Consider the following 21041-nt stretch of genomic DNA (forward strand, 5'->3'; position numbering starts at 1 on the left):
AAAGTAATTAGCCTCCAACTAATAAAAATAAATGGAAAAAATAAAATAAAATAAAAAACAAGGCAAAAAAATATATATATATCTTTAAAAGGGGGGTGGCATCAAACATGAGAAGACTATGTTGCTGGAATATTTGCACACAGCTGACAAAATCATTAGAAAACAACCGTGGAAGTAATTCCTAATGGCAACAAATTGAAGAGGGAACCCTTGGAACATTTTTAAAGTCAAAAGAAATATACTGAAACCGAGCACTTGCTACTTAACAGCCACATCGGGTGATGTAAGTCGTTTTCTCCTCCTCCACTTCCTTCTGTCTTTGTATCAAGTAGTGATTAACAGTGTCTCTCCTGCCTTTCTCATAGAACTATTCTCAGGAACAAAGACAGTGTCTGTGATAGTACTTTGGAGATTACAAAACCTTGTAGAAATACAGTAAGCTATTTTTCAAATCTTTAAAATAAAAGATATCTACTATTGATATAAACTTTTTCCTTTTCTTTCCCTCTTTCTTTTCAGAGTTTTAAAAATCCATATGAACAAACATACATACAAGCACTTTACATTTACTGATTTACTACTCATGACAAACATGACTGCAGATACAACCATCATTTCTTCATTTTACAGAAAAGGAGACCAAGTCACAGAAGGAATGCACAGGCAGGTTTCAAACCCAGGCTGTCTGGCTGCACTGTCCTGGCTCTGCACCATGGAGCTCCCCGAGAGTTATCAAGGGTTCTGCTTCCTCATCCTCAGCCACCTTCACTTTAGCAACAAAAGCAAATTAGTGAGGACCATCCAATCCAAGTGCTGAAAAGAACCTGAGTGGACATCTCAACAGGAAAGGATCATTTCTATTCTTTCTTTCATTTGATTTCCAAAAGTTCAGGAGGCTTCTTTTTTTTTTTTGGTCTTCAGAATTCTGTTAGACAAAAGCACTGAAGTCTATGTTGGGAGAGGGGGAGGGAGGGAGGAGCAGGTCACTTCTCTGGGGGAATTCAGTCATCTTTTAAATGCCAACTGAAGATTTTCTGGTACTGCAGAAGCAGAAGATCTGGTAACAATGCAAGACTGTACCAAGTGTCTAGCCAAACACCTGACACACATCAGACACTCAGTTTGCCCAAGGACTGTCATTTCTAAAAATGTTAATTTCTCATTATGCTCAGATCCTACAATTCTGAGAAAAGAAATCCCAAAATATTAAGTAACCATATTAATCTAGAGCACAAAACCTTTCCTTTGATAAATATTTGGTATTAAGTCTATTTAATATCTTACTTAAATTTATTCTCACATGGCAATCCATGCTCCAAAGATAGTACAATACCAGAGCATACCAGGAAAAGCTCGTGTCTGCAGCTAGCTCATCACAGGCTGATGCAGACAGCAATAAGATGTTACTGGGAGGCAGACAGCTAAGATTTGTGCATTTCAAAGATGCAGATCTTTCCTTTTAAAAAAAAAAGAGAGACCTATTATAAAATAATAACAAAAGAGTAAGGATGGAACGTGGGTTGAAGTATACAGATGCTATAAGAATGGCAGAATGTTGATAGCGGTTGAAGGTGGGTGAGAAAGACATGGCATTTAATATTTTATTTGCCTTGTATATCATAATAGAGAAGACTCCTGAGAGTCCCTTGGACTGCAAGGAGATCAAATTGATTTAGTCAATCCTAAAGGAAATCATTGGAAGGACTGATGTGGAAGCTCCAATACTTTGGCCACTTGATACCAAGAGCCCACTCATTGGAAAAGACTCTGATGCTGAGAAAGACTGAAGGCAATAGGAGAAGAGGGCAGAAGAGGATGAGATGGTTGGATGGCATCACTGACTCAATGGACATGAATCTGAGCAAATTCCATGAGACAGTGAAGGACAGGGAAGCCTGGAATGGTGCAGTCCACGGGGTCGCAAAGAGACACACACGACTTGGTGACTGAACAACAACAATCATAATAAAGTTTAAAAAAAAATGGCAAGGGGGAAAAAAATTAGCTGGAGTAGAAGTCTCAAGGACCTAGGAAAATGAAGACAACAGGAAGGCAGTCAGTGGAACTGGATGGACATTTTTCTCCCATTCTGCTTTCTCTTAATTGTCGGCTGAGATGAAAAAGATAAATATTCCTCAACAATAGCAGCCACAACCACCTTCTCCAAGTCTTTTAAAAACATGAGCTCGTCATCAGTACCTGTATGGAGGACTGGGGGCATGCAGTTTGACAGCAGGTAGACTTGCATCCACTCCTGGCCCATCAACAACAGGAAAGACAAACGTCCCCCTGTCGCCTCGAAGTATTCCTGTCACCCTTCTTGGGGTGGCTTCTGCAGGCAGCTCTGTCTTCCAGAAGTAGGGCCAGTCATGTGAAGGAGGGGACGGTGGGCTGTGGGGAGGACCTCAGTCCCCAGGGTCCGAATTGCCCCTCTCTCCCCCCTGGGCTGGGGTGAACACTCACACCCCATTCAGGAGAGAGACCTCAACAGGAAGCTGTATGTGTTAGTCGCTCAGTCGTGTCTGACTCTCTGCGACCGCAAGGACTGAAGCCCAGCAGGTTCCTCTGTCCGTGGGATTCTCCAGACAAGAATGCTGGGGTGGGTTGCCATGCCCTCCTCCAGAGAAAGCTGGGGCGGCCACAGATAACTGGTGGGGCAAGCAAGGAGATGAAGGCTCTGAGTCTTAAACCTGCAAAGGAAGAGGCCTCAGTAAAAACACCACCCACCCGTCACCCCCTCCTGCACCCAGTCATTCTCCTCACTGCTTTGATGACACTCAATGGTCTTTGGTACAATACAAGGGGTGTTTTACTGGGGTCTCTGTACAAGCAAAAGAGTCAGTCTGGCCGTGTCCTCAAGAAGATTGCATTCTTTTCTTTCTTCCTTTCTCCCTCCCTCCCTTCCGTCCCTCCTTTCTTTCTTTTTTTTTTTTTTTTTGCCACATCTTACAGGATCTTATTTCCCAGACCAGGGATGGAACCCATGCTCCCTGCATTGTTACTGTGGAGTCCTAGCCACTGGACTGCCAGGGAAGTCCCAAGGAGATTACATTCTTGCGGGAGTCAGACAGAACAAACCAAAGACCAGGTGTGAGACTAGAACAGACATATAATCAGAGTTCTGGGAGCAGAGAGAGGGCTGGCTGCCTGGTTGGCAAGGTTGTGCAGAGGAGACCAGTCAGTGGGAGTGGGGTGGGGTGGATTCTGAACAGCCTGTGCTGGCCCGACAAGGGCATACCAGATAAAGACACAGAAAAGTCAAGACATGTTTTTCTCCCATAAACATACAGTCTTTTATTCCAAGCAGCACTTTTCAGAAAAGAGGTGCTCATGGAAGAGACAAGTCCTCAAAGATTTAGATTCCAGCTGTCTGGGGTGTGAATTAATTAGCTTTGCAATCCTTTAGTCAAAGGGAGGATGGGAGAATGACTCAAAAACAATACAAGGATGGAATTTAGAAGTTAAAAATGTCTATAAATGTCCCCAAGAAACTTTTGTCTCGAGGACTTCCCTGGTGGACCAGTGATTGAGAATCTGCCTCCCAACGCAGGGGACACAGGTTTGATCCCTGGTCAGGGAACTAAGATCCCACACGCCATGTGGCAACTAAGCCAGAGTACTGAAACTACCGAGCCCACACGCCCTGAAACCTGAGCTCCACAACTAAGAACCAACACAACCAAATAAACAAATAAATATTTATTTTAAAAAAGAAAAGAATGGAGAATAGTGTGGAGATTTCTTAAAAAACTGGAAATAGAACTGCCATATGACCCAGCAATCCCACTTCTGGGCATACACACCGAGGAAACCAGATCTGAAAGAGACACGTGCACCCCAATGTTCATCGCAGCACTGTTTATAATAGCAAGGACATGGAAGCAATCTAGAGGCCCATCAGCAGACGAATGGATAAGGAAGCTGTGGTATATATACACCATGGAATATTACTCAGCCATTAAAAAGAATTCATTTGAATCAGTTCTAATGAGATGGATGAAACTGGAGCCCATTATACAGAGTGAAGTAAGCCAGAAAGATAAAGACCATTACAGTATACTAACACATATATATGGAATTTAAAAAGATGGTAACAATAACCCTATATGCAAAACAGAAAAAGAGACACAGATGTACAGAACAGACTTTTGGACTCTGTGGGAGAAGGCAAGGGTGGGATGTTTAGAGAGAACAGCATCAAAACATGTATATTATCTAGGGTGAAACAGATCAGCAGCCCAGGTTGGATGCATGAGACAAGTGCTCGGGCCTGGTGCACTGGGAAGACCCAGAGGGATCGGGTAGAGAGGGAGGTGGGAGGGGGGATCGGGATGGGGAATACATGTAAATCCATGGCTGATTCATGTCAATATATGACAAAAACCACTACAATATTGTAAAGTAATTAGCCTCCAACTAATAAAAAAATAAATGGAAAAAAAAAGAAAAGAAACTCTTGTTCCATTTTCAGTTCAGAGAGAAAATAAATGGAAATAGATCTGCAGTGGGATTATGCAAATTAAAACTGTCATCTTCACCATACTTAATCCTGCTAAAGTGACTATGATACTCTCACATTTTACACTAGATGTGTAAACTCGGTTGGGTCCATCTGAGTCAGCATCAGGGTTTTCAGAAGATGGTCCAGCAGAAGCCAGGAAGCAGACGGTAATGATGGGCCCCCTAGGACCACAGACACAGGAGCAGACCGAGTCTTCTGCAGGCTGCTAGGGGTGCTCGGCAAGCTCGGAGCCATCAAGCTGCTCTCCCAGGTCCTCAGAAGAGATGGCAGGCAAGATCAGTGATCACTCCCCAGGGACAGAAGGTGACCAAAAAGCCACAACTCAAACAAGCAGAACACATACAGCTTGACGCCACGGTGATGTCTCCTGGGGAGACTGTTAGCTGGTCAGTCATGTTGGACTCTTCTGCGACCCCATGATCGTGGGATCAAACCCACGCCCCCTGCACTGTGGGAAGATTCTTTACCATCTGAGCCATCACAGAAGACCACGTCTCCCAGGGAGACTAGACATCCACCAGAACATCTGACCCTCCCGTGCTGGGTCTGTTCAGGGGCCTGGCAAAACCAGATGAAAGGACTAAACAGGCTGTTATGGGGTGACCTTGGCAAGGAGGTGGGCAGAGGCAGGGCTACCCCAGGGACAATGCCAATTCTCCCAAGTTTGTTTTTGGTTTAACTGCTCTCCCTCTTTGAAGGGATGATTCCCAAATTTATCTGTAGTCCAGACTTCATTCCTGAACTGGACTTACACCCTACTGTCTGCTCTTCATCTCCACTGAGAAGTCTGATGTGCGGGGCTTCCCCGGTGGCTCAGTGGTAAAGAATCTTTCTGCCAATGCAGGAGACACATGCTCCATTCCAGATCAGGGAAGATCCCACATGCCATGAGGAACTAAGCCTGTGTGCCACAACTACTGAGCCTGTGCTCTAGAGCCTGGGAGCCGCAACTACTGAGCGCACGCATCCTAGAGCCTCTGCTCCATAACAAGAGAAGTCGGTGCACAACACCTAGAGAGCAGCCCCTGCTCACCACAACTAGGGAAAAGCCCACACAGCAACAAAGACCCAGCACAGCCAAAAGCGAAAATATATAAACAAAAATTATTTTTTAAAAAAGAAGTCTGATAGGCACCTCAGACTCACTGGATCCAATGCTAGACTCCTGACCTCCCCTTCCTCCCAATCCTGAACCACTTACTTACACCCAACCTTAATCAACTGCAACTCTAAGTTTCCTATTGTTCCAGTGGCATCAGCCACGTACCCCCTTGCTCACTAGGCACCAGCATATACTGCTGCTTCTACCTTTAAAGAAACATCCACATCTGAGCTTGTCCCTCCACCTCTGCTGTTACCCCTCTGGTCCAAGCTCCCATCATCACATATCTAAAGTACTGCAGGGGCAAGACAGCAAGAGAAAAAAGAATAGATAGTTGTGGGTGATGAACAGATGAGGAGGAAGGAACCAGTGGGGACTTTGCAACTTGGAGCTAGGTAAACAAAGTATACTGAGGTCAGAGCCCTGAAGAGCTGTCATTATAATATGATGAGTCGGAGGTCCCGCAGGACTGCCTGGCAGGTGCAGACCTGAAGCAGCCGGAACGCCAGGACTTTAGGGAAGGAGACAGAGATGGAACCCTCTGCAGTTAGATGACAGCTCAAACTATCTTACTTCTCTTTTGCAATTATATTCTAGCTTCATATGTTCTTAACATACCTCTCTAGAATTTTCTTGATGTTTTTAGTTGGAAAAAACTAACATATCCCAATTAAATATGACTCCAGGTTCATTTAAAAATTATTTTTTGTGGCCTTGTTATAGAAAATGTTTAGACATGATTAACACATGAATGGCTTTATATATATATATATACGTAAATGGTATGAATGTTAAGACAACAGTAATTATTAAACAACATAGCAACCAAAAATTCAACCAAATTCTGAATTCCAGAATTCAGAGATCCTGAAATATCCTTGCATTATTTACGACAACAGGGATAAATCAAATTGTTCTAGTTAAACCAACGTATAAGAATCTTATTCTGGTGTCACAGGCCTTCACAGTCAATATAATTATCACTGCATATGGTCTGGTTCTGTCCATGAGAATCACTAAGAACAGTTTTGGGTAAGTTAGAATTCTCATGTGATTACCAACCATAATAATGGAGGTGTTAGCCAGCAGTTATAATTACCGTCTGCAAACTCCCTCTTTGTGAATATACTCTGAATAAGGCTTGCTCTGCAATTTTCCTCCAATGTAACTGCCCATTTAAAAATGTATACTGAGGATTTCTCTGGTGGTCCAGTGGTTAAGACTCTGCACTTCGAATGCAAGAGACTATAGCTGGATCCCAAGTCAGGGAACTAAGATCCCAGATGCCAAGCAGCATGGCCAAAAAAGAAATTTTTTTTAGATATAAAAATATAAACTAAAGGAACAAACTAATAATCAGCATTGGAGGTTCTCTGTGTTCCTTTTCCATCTGAGGACTTAAGCAGTGCTTGGTTAACAAGTATAGAGCTCTTCTCAGTGACCCAGCAAATCAACGACACGCAACAGTTAACTGTTAGTCTGAACACTGAACGTGAATGACCTAGGCTTTCTGGAAACAGGTTTCCAGTTTCACCATGGTGCCATAGTTTTAACACTCTGAAGAAAATCAATATTGTGGAAGTTATCAATGAGCTCCACTTCACGGAGCCTTGAAAACTCAATATGAGATCTCTGGTACAAGGCATCATGGAAGCATTCATATTTCAGAAGGAAATGTGTGCATTCAGTTCCCCAACTGCATTCAGACCAACTTTTGGAAATAAAGATAACTCTATATATCAATACCTAGACAACATATTAAAAAGCAGAGACGTCACTTTGCCAACAAAGGTCTGTATAGTTAAAGCTATGGTTTTTCCAGTAGTCATGTATGGATGTGAGACTTGGACCACAAAGAAGACTGAGTACCAAAAAATTGATGCTTTTGAATTATGGTGTTGGAGAAGACTCTTGAGAGTCCCTTGGACAGCAAGGAGATCCAACCAGTCAATCCTAGGAAATCAACCCTGAATATTCATTGGAAGGCTGATGCTGAAGCCGAAGCTCCAATACTTTGGTCCCCTGATGTGAAGTGCTGACCCACTGGAAAAGACCCTGATGCTGGAAAAGATTGAGAGGAGGAGGAGAAGGGGACGCAGAGGACAAGATGATTGAATGGCATCACTGACTCAACGGACATGAGTTTGAGCAAACTTCGGTAGATGGTGAAAGACAGGGAAGCCAGGCATGCTACAGTTCATGGGGTCACAGAGTAGGACATAACTTAGTGACTGAACAACAACAATCTATCGAAGGTTGTCCCAGCAATAAAGAGCAGCCAGAATGTCCTGAGTGCTGGAGAGAGAGGAAATATCTTGTTTCACCCAGAACACAAGTTCTGATACTGAGAGCTAAGCCGGGAACCAGCAGGGTGAGGGAAGAGAGCAGAGGAAGGGCTGGCAAAGTAATTGCGAGGTATTGGATTACAGGGAAGGTTTCCTCTCTCTCTAAGCTCTCCTTTAGGGATATAAACACCTCAGTAGATGAAGTGCTATCTGATTTAAAATACTAACACACACCACTCTCCAAAGCCAGAGCACGATACATAGGGCCCTTGAGCCCAGAGGAAGAAATTCAGAGAGGCTCCTTCTCCTTTGTCACAAATAAAACTAACTCCTTTACAGTTCTTTTATAGCTACACCCACCAAGCTCCCTTGACCGGGGTATTATTTAATATCTCTGGAGATGGGGGAAGGAGCAATTTCCTTAACAGCTGATCTAAGGGTCCGGTCTGGGCTCCCTTGGTGTCTCAGTGGTAAAGAATACGTCTGCAATGCAGGAGACACAGAGATGCAAGTTCGATCCCTGGGTGGGGAAGATCCCTGGAGAAGGAAATGGCGATCCACGTACTCCACTCCATGGGGTCCCAAAGAGTCGGACACGACTCAGCGAAGCATGTGGTCTACAGTACAATCTGAGCACCTGGTGAGGAATGTGCTCAGTGATCTTGTTGCTGTTCAGTCACTCAGTCGTGTCTGACTCTTTGCAACCCCAACAACTGTAGCAAACCAAGCTTCCCTGTCCTTTGCTATCTCCAGGAATTTGCTCAAACTCACGTTCATTGAGTCTTTAGCAACAAAAACACCCTGTCTGCTGTGCTCTGACCATGTGGAAAACACAGCTAGAGCATGTGACATAAGGTCATTGTTATTATTATTACTGTTATCATTGTAGGCACAGGGAAATTTTCTCTTCTTCCTTTCTAGGCTCTTTAGCTGGTCTAGTAATTAACTGACAAAAGATTAACAGGAGAAAAGCAAACAAGTTTAATGACACGTGTATCTGGGAAAGACCCAGGAAAACTGAGTAACTCTGAAACGGTGGAAGCCCTCACCTTAAATGCCTTCTTCAGCTAAAGCAAAAGAAGAGGGTAGTAGGATACTCTCTGGGAGGTCACAGGAAAAGCAGAGAAAACAAAGGTGAGGTTGTAATGCAGATTTAAGTTATCACCTTCTGCACTGAAGAGAGCTCTGCATTCATGATGAAGGTCATCTCCCTCCCACTTCCAGGAGCAGCCTGGAAGACACCCTTACAAATGGAGATTTCCCTTATACATGGAAATGTCTCTGATGCTGGGAAAGATTGAAGAAAGAAGGGGGAGACAGAGGATGAGATGGTTGGATGGCATCACCGACTCAGCGCACAGTTTGAGCAAACTCTGGGAGATGGTGAAGAACAGGGAAGCCTGGCATGTTGCAGTCCATGGGGTCGCAAAGAGTCAGGCAGGACTGAGCAACTGAACAACAACAACATCTACTTGGGTTTTCCAAAGCTTCTCCTGAGTCTGCAATTTGTTAAAATAATCAGCCTCAAATAATCCTGATGCTGAAGAGACAGGAAGTGAAGTGGTCAATTCTGCACCCTGGTAAAATTTAACTGAGGTTCAAAAAGGTTAGGAAACTTGCCCGAAGTCAAGCAGTTAATAAATGGCCCATGCGGATCCTGATCTTACACCTGTTTGACTCCAAAATCCTTGCCCAGAATTATTAAGGACGTCAGACAAAGCAAAGGTGTGCAATCACATCCCTCTCTTCAGCTTCCCCTTGAGACAACCTTGCCTGAACCACTCTGACAGAAGAGCCAGAAATCAGCCTTGGCTATAAATCATCTAAATGAAGGACTAAGTCATTCCATCATTCCCAGCTGGGCATTTCTTCTGATCCTGAGACACAGGAGTCTGTGGGACCCTGCAGAGTTTGGGAGCTCCCCCTCTTCTCCCTTCTCCTTCACCCACTGCCTCTGGGTACTACATCGGCAGTGCAGAATTCTGTCCCCACACCACAGACCAACTTGCCACAGCAGCCCCAGTTGCAGGGCAGACAGAAGAGAGGTGACTAGAGAGGAGAGTCCTATCGGTCCATAATTTTCCATTTCCAGGCTCAGAGAGGGAGCCACAGGCTGGTCACGAGGCAACCACGTCACTGCTCCACTGACCTGGTTTAAGGTCTATTAATTATGATCTGTTCTTCAAGGCCCGTGCTCTGGTCGGATGCACAATGGGGCACACAGGGGCTGAGTGGAGAGTGGAGACTGCCCCGCACAACACTCTCCACCTGCAGCAGGACTCACTGAGGCCCAGAAGTGCCAGCTAATGGTCCTGGCCATGGCCCCACCTCATCCCCAAGGGAGGAGCCCTGTCCACTCACACAGCCTCAGCCCCAGCTTTACCATCCTGGGGTACAACAGGGGAGTCAGGCATGGGAACGAGGGGTCTAGAAGCCAGAGGGAGACTAGCTCCTGGGCAGATGAGTGTGGAGAGGGAAGGTAATAAGCACAGCTGGGTTGGGAGGCTGAGGTGATGTGCAGAGATAAGAAGCATGAAGAGGTCTGTTGTAGAAAGAGGGAGCAGGCATGCAGAGAGGAGATGGAGACACCAGCTCAGAAAGAAGAAGCTGAGAGGGTGAGAATCCAGGGTCTTGATGGCTTCCGAGCCCCCAGCTTCAGTCCCCATGAGGCTCAGGAATCCTGCAAATATGAGCATGGCTGTGTGCCCTCACATGGTCCACACAAGTGGGTTCCTGGTCACCAAAGACCTTTGACTAAAACCAACTATATAAGTGTATTAAAACAATCTTCCCTAGCATTCACTTTTCTTCAAGTCTTAACCAATTGGAGGGCTTCCCTGGTGGCTGGGACAGCAAGAATCTGCCTGCAACGCAGGAGACCCAGGTTCGATCCCTGGGTCGATAAGATCTCAAGAAGGGAGTTGCAATCCATCCAGTATTCTTGCCTGGGAAATCTCAGGGACAGAGGATCCTGGGGGACTAGAGTCCACGGGGTCGAAAGAGTCCAATCCTTAACTATAGTCTCTAGGCAAGTGCAACTCAACCAAGGCTGCATGCCAGCAAACACATATGCACACACATGTGAATTCATGTTCACTTATACATGTATACACACAGACACACATACATGCATATGTCTAGACACACACACAAGAAAAATATCTACCCAGGGCTGCCGAGATGCAGCCAGGCTTGAGATTCCTGCAAAGACACCGTTCTCAGTGTAGTCAAGAGAAGCAAATTAAGAAACATTAGATACTCTCCCTTAAAAATCACAAAACACAGCCTTACTTAAAGAAGGCACCTCAGAAGACACGTACCGTACGTCCCCTACATACGAACAAGTTCCATTCCTGGAAAGCATTCATAAGTCCAACAAAGTTAGCCTAGGTACCCAACCAACACAATTGGTTATACAGTACTGTACTGTCATAGGTTTATGATACTCTTCACATAAATGACACACCCAAAAACAAAAAATAAAACATTTAAATGTTACAGTACAATACCTTGAGAAGTACAGGAGTAGAGGACAACAGCTGCACACAAGGGCTGGCATCGAGTGAGAGAGAGGAGGTGGGAAACGGCAGAGCTGAACGGTCATCAGCAACAGGAGACGGAGGACAAGCTGCAAGGTCATTCATGCCTGAGGTTGATGGAATGCATGTTCACATCTTTGAAAGTTCCCAGCTTGAAGTTTCGTATGTAGGGAACTTACTGTATTTGCGTCCCTTGTTTTGAAAACAATGCAATGTGAAGCTGAGAAGTGTGGAGTGCCTCCCTGTGCAAGGTGACAATGTGGATTAGAGGGGCTGTTGGAATTAGAACTAATTTCCCTAGTTCAAAAGGTTTTGTGTTCATCTCACTTTTGCAAATTAAAGCTTTTAGGAATCAGCAAGCCTATTATTTAAAGCGATCCTGGAGGGTGGAAAAAATCATTCTAATACACAAACAATGATCTCCTAAGTACAGCTGTGTTGAGACTTCAGATTCTTGTACCCAAGGCTTCTTAAAGTGGAGCAGACTTATGGCCTCAACACTGGCTTAAGCAAAATCCAATAGAGAAAGTAAGTCTGCCACCACCATGAACAGTACAATCCCTGAAGGCAGATTCTGGAGTCTTACATAGGGTTATTAATACGGGTAGTTGCTGTTGTTTAGTTGCTAAGTTGTGTCTGACTCCTTCGAGACCCCATGGAGTATAGCCTGCCAGGCTCCTCTGTCCATAGGATTTCCCAGGCAAGAATACTGGAGTGGGTTGACATTTCCTTCTCCAGAGGATCTTCCTGGCCCAGGGATTGAACCTGGGTCTCCTGCACTGCAGGCAGATTCTTTACCACTGAGTTACCTGGGAAGCCCTCATATGAGTAGAGTAGTTATTAATTTGGAGAGATGGATAGAAAGGCAGGCAGTAGCAGAAGGTTGGGAGTGATGTTAAGGATTTGCTCTAAGTGACTTCAGGATAGTATCACTCAAATGACTTCAAAGGGAAAAAAGAGGGGGTGCAGGGAAGGCATTCCATCAATATTCCATTGTACCAGTAGTTTTCAGACTGAATTTTAGATAAGATTGAGCCTCCAATATTGCCCTAAATAAATACAAGTATGCTCAGAAGAGGAAGCCTATTAAGAAGTAATTGACCATTAACACAGAAACTGAAAACACTTGTCAGACACTTTGGTACTTAGTTTACTAGAGGAAAGTAAGACCCCTCGAAAAATAGAACCATCAAGGGGACTTCCCTGGTGGCCACTGGCTAAGACTCTTGAGTTCCCAATACAGGAGGCCTGGGTTCGATCAGGGAACTAAGATCCCACAGGTTGCAACAAAGATCCTGCATGCCACAGCCAAAACTCAGCACAGTCAAAGAAATAAATATTTTCGAAAATTTAGAAAAAAGAAAAAAGAACCATGGGAAAGTGAAGTTTAGTGGGATAAGGGCGACAGCTTAGAATCTGGTTGTGCTATAGAGAAACCCAGCAATGACAGATCGGGGAGGGCTGAATGAAGAACCAGGTAAGTCAAAGAGCACTGGAGGAGGGGAGTGGAGCCGAGCCATAGCAAACCACCGAAACACACCGCACCTGTCAGTTTCAACAGGTCTGTTCTTAAGAGTTACATTCTTCTTAATGGGATATTTGCACACTGACGAGCTTGAATGTCAAGCTGCTATTCTATTTCCATTCTAGGAACATCATTGTGCATTCACATGTCACACCATTCACAGAACATTCTGTTTACTTTGTCCCTAATCAGTGAAACTAAGGTAGAAACACAAGCATTCTTCCTTTCATCGTACCATAGAATTCCCTCTGAGAAAACTGAGAACAAAGAAGTTAGGTCATTAACTTGAACCAGCTTGGGAAACTAGTCACTGTTTGGCTCTTCCCAGGAGAAATCCATCCTGACTCATAAATGTAAACATCATCCACAACCAACAGAAGGTGCTTTTCAAGATCCCACTACCTGAGGGTATCCATTACAGTCTTCCCAAGACAGAGGTTTTCCAATTATGGATCCTTTAAATCACAAAGGCAAGAGTTATAAAAGAGCAACACATGGCTACACATTTAAAGTGTCTCTAAAATCTAATCCATCTCACACACTAAAAAGAAAGTTTCACATTAACAATACGCAAGAGAAACTATCTTAGTGACCAGTACAAGCACAGTATCAATGTATGTGTGTTTGACGGTTAATGGCTCATTAGTTGAAAGAAGGAATGAGTGAAGGGAAATAGTCTTGTAACTGGTCACAGCTTAGACCATAAAGAATCTACCTGCAACACAGGAGCCCCAAGTTGGATCCCTGGGTCAGGAAGATCCCCTGGAGAAGGGAATGGCAGCCCACTCCAGTATTCTTGCCTGGAGAATTCCATGGACAGTGGAGCCTGGTGGGCTACAGTACCAAGGGGTTGCAAAGAGCAGGACACAACTGAGCAACTAACACTTTGTACCTAGACACTGTAAGTTCTTTTTTTCTCCCAGCATCTCTGCTTGTGACATCTTAGTTCCCTGACCAGGGGTGAAACCTGGGCCCCTGCAGTGAAAGCACAGAGTCCTAACCACTGGACCACCAGGCAATTCCTTGAAAATTCTTATCTATCTTCCTCTCTCAGCATTTGCTTTCTCTGACAATATTACCAAATGCCTCTCTCCTCCACAGTTTTTGCATAAAACAACTTCTGTAGATGGTGATGGCAAACACTAACAACAAATTGACTCACAAATGCCCTTACTTTCCTGTTCCTCTAGATGAAAATATTTCAGCTAAAATTCTCCCCGCCTTACTTACACCTCATCCTCTGAGTTATTTGCTTGTTTGGGTTTACACCTTCAAATCAGCTTGATTTTGATTCACTCCCTCTTGAATCACAAACCTCAATTCTGCAGCCTAAAGCTGTTCACATCCAAAAACACGTGTGTTGAGGAGGCTTAATCCACCTACTTAATCCCACCTTAACCAACAGGCAGCTTTTCCTGCACAAATTAATCACTCCTCTTCCCCCCCAGTCGAAATTACAACACTGCCCTCCAATAAGGTTACACTTATTTTCATAGTGTCCTTTCTACAGATATTTCTAAATGACTCCAATTCACTCCCTCAATTGCCTGGCTACACAGCATGCTTGTAAAGGGCATCAGTAACCCAAATGTAAAACATGTCCCAAACTTCAAGGCCTCCACCATTCTTAGATTCTTCACGGTCTCTCTCACTGTTCCAATACCAACTGCCCCTAGGCTGAATAGTGTCTACGTGTGTGTGAGTGTAAGCACGTGTCCCACTCCCAAAATTTATCTGTTGAAACCTAACCCACAGGGTGATGTTTTGGGATGTGGGGCTTTCAAAAGGTGACTAGGTCGTGAGGGTGAAACCCATATGAATGGGATCAGTGCCCTTACGAAAAGTAAAAGCGTTAGTTGCTCAGTCGTGTCTGACTCTTTGGGTCCCCATGGACTGTAGTCTGCCAGGCTCCTCTGTCAATGGAATTCTCCAAGCAAGAATACTAGAGTTGGTTGCCATTCCGTTCTCTAGGCAGGGATAGAACCCAGGTCTCCTGCATTGCAGGCAGATTCTTCACCACTGAGCCCCCAGGGAAGTCCTTACAAATCAGCCCAAGAAAACTCCCTTGCCTCTTCCACCTTGTGAGGACACAATGAGAAGCTGGCAACCAGAAAAAGGGTTCTTGCCAGAGCCTGACCATGCTGACACCTGATCTCAGACTTTCAGCTTCCAGCACTGATAAATTTGTGTTGCTTTTAAGCCACTCACTCCATGGTACTTTGCTATAGCAGTCGAACCTTACAAGACATCAGCTTCTTTCTTCTAAGTTCAGTCTATACCCTCCTTTCAAATCCAACCTCTCTTCTACACACTTTTCAGTCATTTTTCAAATGCTTAAAATAATCACCTCTTGGCCAACTAGCAATGACCCACCTTTCTTGCCTTCAAGTTTACTTCCTCCCCAAACCCTTACTTTAGATGACTTGCCTACTTACTTAGGGGATGTGCTACCTTTACCTATGGAAACACTAGGCAATGATTGTGTTTGAAGTCCTCCATCAAGGACTGGAACCATCGCTAGAGCATGCAGAGAGGGTGACCAAAAAGTTTGTTCAGATTTTTCCATAACATCTTGAAAAACCCAAGATAACATTTTGGCCAATCAGCATGGAGAAAGGATGCAGAGAAATACAAAAGGGTTACTGTTACTCTGCTGTTCAACAGAGATGCTTCAAGGTTGCAAGCATGAGAGATAGTGGATACAAAGTGGATCAGACCTTGAGCCAATACATTGTAACCCCTTTCTTTGCTTATGGTTATGCCCATGGATACCAGATCCTAGAGGTAAAATAGATGCAAGTCATTTTAAGAAAATTGGGAAAATTTGAATCTATTTATTTATGGGGTGCCCATATGTGCAAACCACTAAACAAATATTTAATGAGTTCCTATTATCTTAAGGCACTTTGCCTGTTGTTGGGAATACAGAAAACAGGAAGTCCTTGCCCTCAGGGAACTTTCAATTTAGTGAGATGCAGTTAAACAACAAGAACAGCAACACAGAGCGATTAGTGCAGGTGAAGGAGCAAGAGTACCTACACAGGAGCACCAAGGGCTCACAAACCCAATCAGGATGCAGTCGGGATGGAGAACTAGAGGCACAGGAAAAGGGCCCACACAAGAGGCCAGGTGAGCACCAGAGGGAGGGCAAATACTAGGCAGGGTAATTCAGGGCAGGGGGCGGGGGGGGGGGGGTGCTACATAGCACTGACACGATCACCTTACAGTCCTCCTGGGAGAACAACCTAAGTCAGAGATGGAAATGATTTAGGATGGGGCTGGCTTTCCAATCAGAGTTCTGAGTAGCCTGGTTCATCAGGAGATCAGAAAAGAGAAGACTGGGGGTAGAAAAGGGGACCTGAGGGGCTTCCCTGCTGGCCCATTGACGAAGAATCTGCCTGCCAGTGCAGGAGACACTGGTTCAATCTCTGATCCAGGAAGATCCCACAGGACGTGGAGCAACTAAGCCCATGTGCCACAACTACCGAGCCTGGGAGCTGCAACAAGAGAAGCCATCACAATGAGAAGCCTGTGCACCGCAACTAGAGAAAAGTCCACATAGCAACGAAGACCCAGCCAGCCAAAAATGAAATAATAAATAACATTTTAAGAAAGAAAAGGGGATCTGAGCTAATCAGCCACAGAACAATGGGTACATGCGGTGGGAGGTACTGCTGCCGGGGCCTTGACCTGAACAGTCATAAATGGGTGGAGAAGAGGGCATCTTCGAGGCAAAGTAGAACAGAAATCTACAGACAGCAGACCAAGGGGAAAGGCTGTTCAGGGATTACTTAGCTTCAGAGTCAAGTAACTCCTAGCCTATTAGAATAACTGAGACACATATACGCACCTCTAGAGAAATCTGATAAATCAGACTGCATGGTAATGTGGAAACAGTCCTTAACTAGCAATCAAGAGACCTTTCTGGTCTTCCCTGAGCCTCTGTCAAATGAGGGTGCATAAGGACAGTGTCCATAAATGAGAAGGTAAATTAACTTAGTCCTTCCCAGCCTACATTCTTTTTCTTCTTCTTAAAAACAGAAAAAGAAAACAGAATATAGTCTACATGTGCAGTGCTCACAGGCAAAACTACTGCTTTGCGAGACATTTGCTTCAGATATTTAGACACCAATGTGTATGTGTGCTTGATGTAGATGTAAAACATAAAATATGTTCCTTCTTGTGGGGTCACAATCAAAAAAGTTTGAAAAGCACAAGGTGTCTAAGGTTTCTTTAAATCCTAAGATTGTCATTTAGCCTTTAAGTTCTAACCTATTTAACAGGTGAGCAAATCAACCTTGATGTGAGTTTTGGCATAAAACTAAATCAGTTCCGGGCAAAGGTGATCTATGTGCTCAGCTATGTGCTGTGTGTCTGTGTGTGCTAAATTACTTCAGTTGTGTTCGATTCTTTAGGACCCTATGGACCACAGCCCACCTGGCTCCTCTGTCCATGGGATTCTCCAGGCAAGAACACTGGAGTAGGTTACCATGCCCTCCTCCAGAGGATGTTCCTGACACAGGGATTGAACCTACATCTCTTATGTCTCCTGCACTGGCAGGCAGGTTCTTTACCACCAGCACCACCCCATCACACAATTCAAAACTTAACCTTACCCAAAGTCACGCCCATAATTAAATTACATATGACACACGTCTCTGGGAAATAATTATGTCTCATGTATGTTGTAACACAGACACACCTGCATATTCAGGGCAAAGGATTTGCCTCACGTCTGAAAAAAGATTTCATTCTAATCTAGACACTTACATATAGGAACAGTGTTCTACAGAAATTTCACCAAATAACCTACTCAAAGTGGGATTATGTTTCACTTTAAGATCTAATGCCAACCCTTAATTTTAATACCTTGACCAACAGCAGCTACTAGCAATCAATCATGTGTGACAAACATGTATTTGAAACTCTTTATTGAAACAGGTGACTTTTTTAACTACTTGTAGATTCTGACTCAGGGGCTTCCCTGGTGGCTCAGCAGTAAAGAATCCACCTGTCAATGCAGGAGACAAAGACGTAATCCCTGGATCAGGAAGATCCCCTGGAGAAGAACCCACTCTAGTATTCTTGCCTGGAGACTCCCATGGAGAGAGGTGCCTGGTGGGCTACAGTCCATGGAGGTCTCAAGAATTGTACAACCTCAGCCTAAACCACTTTCAAAAAGCTTCATCCAAATGAAGTCCTTCAAGACTTCAGGAGAAGAATGTGAATAAGTATTTCCCTGATGGATAGGCCATTTTCCCAGAAAGGCAGAGAATAATTTATGAACATATGCATGAACAGGAATGAGGACAAAAATCACTAATGTTGGCAGCCTGCAAGTGCCAGGCAAACACATTTTAGATAAAGACTACACCTGTCAGTAGCGTAACAGTGCCAATTATACCTATTCTGGGGGCTCTTTCATCTGAAGCAATCTGATGTCAGAGAAGACATGACCTCAGGTGTTTTCACCATCCTGCTACCAGGTGGCTGGGGTGAAGCCACAGACACCTAGACTGGAGCACAAACAGGTGGACGTGACTTGCCCACTTACCAGACTTCTGGGTGACTAGAGACTAAAATTCAAGTTTGGTTTGCTGGTCTTACCATATCAAGCCCCAAAACCAAGCCCCTAGTTTGTGCCTTGCACATAAAAGACTCCCTACTGAGGGACACTTCCTACTACTGAGGACACTTCCTAGTCCTTCTGTGAATGCTAATTCAAGGTCAAGAGATTCCGCAAGCCCTTTAAGCACAAGATTCGAACTCCTCCTGGGTTTTTTTTTTTTTTGGGGGGGGGGTTGTTGTTGTTTGTTTGTTTGTTTTAACTAAGTTTCTGATAAAGATCCCAGGCCCACCACCACCAGCTAAACTTCCTGACCGCCGTGCCAGCTACTCAGCCCCAGAAGTCCAACTTCACACCACCCGATCTTCCACCTCCCTCCAAGGCAGCCCAGACGTGGCCCCGCTGAGCACTTTACAACCGGAACGTATTTTGGAAGCCGTCCCGCCGCGCCCCCTGACTTTACAAGGAAGGAAACAAGAGGTTTGAGCTCATGCGCCGGGCCCAAGGTCACTTCACCCTGAGGCCCTCCAGCCTCTGGCCGCCGATTCACACAAACTCAACGCGAACCAAGTTGTCTCTGCCCCGTATTTAAGCATGCCCACACTGCCACTTGTGGTGCCCAGAACCACAAAAGACCCAGCTGGGGAGATCGGGGGAACCCAGGCGTGCCAAAGCAGGCAAAACCCTGCGAATCTGAACTCTCCAGGAACCAGAGGGCTGGCGGGGTTCTTGAAGGGGGTGAAAGAAAGCCAGGGATGGAAAAGAAAAGAGAAGCCAGGACGGCCGCGGAGCGGGGTGTGTGTGTGCGTGGGGGGAGGAAATTTCTGCTCGCCCACAACCCCGAAGGAGGGTCCCTCTCCCCTCAGGCCGCCCCAGAGGCCCCCAGGGGATGCCAGCCCGGCCCCCTCGCAGCGGCCGGCCAGGCCTGGCGACCCTCGCCGGGCTCACCGGGTGCGCAGCGCCTGCCACGCGGCGTCGATGTCGGCGTAGAGGTTCTTCTCGGAGGGCTTGCCGGAGCTGACGCCGTAGCCGGAGTAGTCGTAGGAGAAGATGTTGCAGTTGATGCGCGAGCCCAGGCCGATGTAGAAGCTGCACATCTGGCCCAGGTCCACCGCGTTACCGTGCGAGAAAAGCAGCGTGTAGCGGCTGGAGGGCGCGCAGCGCACGAACATGCAGCCTAGCCGGTTGTCCCGGGCGGTGCGCGAGAAGAAGACCTCGACGGCGTCCAGCTCGCGCTGCGAGTACTGCCAGTCGGCGCGCTCGCTCAGGTGCAAGCTGCACGCGCCGGGCCCGGCGCCCCCCTCCTCGGGCTGCTGCTGCGGCGCCGGCTGGGCCGCGGCGGAGGCGGAGGAGGTGGAAGCGGCCGAGGCCGGAGCGGGCGCGCCGGGGCCGCGCTGCTCCGGCGCCAGCACCGTGTAGGTGGGCTCGGGCGGCAGGAAGGCCAGCTTGGCGGCGATGCGGCTCGGGCAGGGCGGGCAGCAGAAGAGCCAGCACAGCTCGCCCAGCGAGAAGCCGTTCATCCTGGGGCCTGGTTCGGGCATCGGGGCGGCTGGAGCGCGCCGCCGCTGCCGCCGGCACGGCAGGCAGGCAGGCAGGCAGGCAGGCAGGCCGGCAGGGGAGCGAGGGCGGGCGGGCGCGCGGCGAGGAGCGGGCGAGCGGAGGGCGGCTGCGGCCCGCCCGCCCGGCGGCTGGAGGAGGGGGCGGGGAAGCGCAGGGGGGGAGGCGGGGCCGGCCCGGCGGGCGCGGCGCTGGGAGCCCTGGCGGGTCAGCGGCGGCCCCGCGGGCCGGGAGAGGCGCGGGCGTCCGGGGCCCGCGCGCGGCACACAAAGCCGGCGGCGGCGGCCATGCCGGCTGGAGCGCACCGCCCCCACCCCTGCCCCCGCCCCCCGGCTCCCGCACGCCCGTCGCCGCCGCCGCCTCTTCCGGGTTACAGCGGGCTGGCGCCCCTGCCGGGACCCGGGCCGGGCCGGCGTCTGGGCGGGGCTGCCCCGCCGCCTACCCCGACTCCGCGCGCGGGGGCGCGGGCACCTGCTTTGGCCTGGGAAGCGCGTCCTCCTCCCCGGGACGCCCAGGCACCCGGAGCAGGGTCTGTATGCAGGGGCAAGTGGGCAGATCCCCAGAGGGGTTCCGGGAGGGGACGCGAGCACCTTTGCCCCCCTGGGAAGCAAGACCGGAGGCCGACAGGGCCTCTCCGGGAGCGCAGAGGCCCGGAGCAGCGGAGCGCTCCTGGTTAGGCATGGGGGCACGTGGGCCGATCGGGAGACGGTGGCGGGTGGGGACAATGGAAGGGGAGCAGGTATACTCCCGGATCGGACTCTTCCTCTCTTTCCCCTCTCCCTGGAATTCCCTTCCCCAAATCCAAGTTTTCTCATGCGTGGAGATTTTGGGGAATTTATTGAACAATTAACGAATGAAAGAGACTTGAAATGAACCTGAAATTCTTGGCTCTTTGTGTCCATTGGTGCTTTCTGAACTGGCTCTTCCCAAAGTCTCAGGACCATC

The 21041-nt window shown here is 47.0% G+C and overlaps 1 protein-coding gene across 1 annotated transcript in view; it reads right to left on the reverse strand.

Moving 5' to 3' along the window:
* The window catches only part of ABHD17C (abhydrolase domain containing 17C, depalmitoylase), a 53660-nt gene extending 33266 nt beyond the window's left edge, over positions 1-20394 (reverse strand). Inside the window, exon 1 of the mRNA XM_070478231.1 lies at positions 19488-20394. Within this exon, the coding sequence (XP_070334332.1) occupies positions 19488-20080 (593 nt within the window). The 5' untranslated portion in view covers positions 20081-20394. The remainder of the gene's footprint in view (positions 1-19487) is intronic.
* Between the last annotated feature and the right edge of the window lie 647 nt (positions 20395-21041).

Source organism: Odocoileus virginianus, chromosome 16, assembly GCF_023699985.2.
Source record: "Odocoileus virginianus isolate 20LAN1187 ecotype Illinois chromosome 16, Ovbor_1.2, whole genome shotgun sequence".
NCBI classification, from domain to species: Eukaryota; Metazoa; Chordata; class Mammalia; order Artiodactyla; family Cervidae; genus Odocoileus; species Odocoileus virginianus.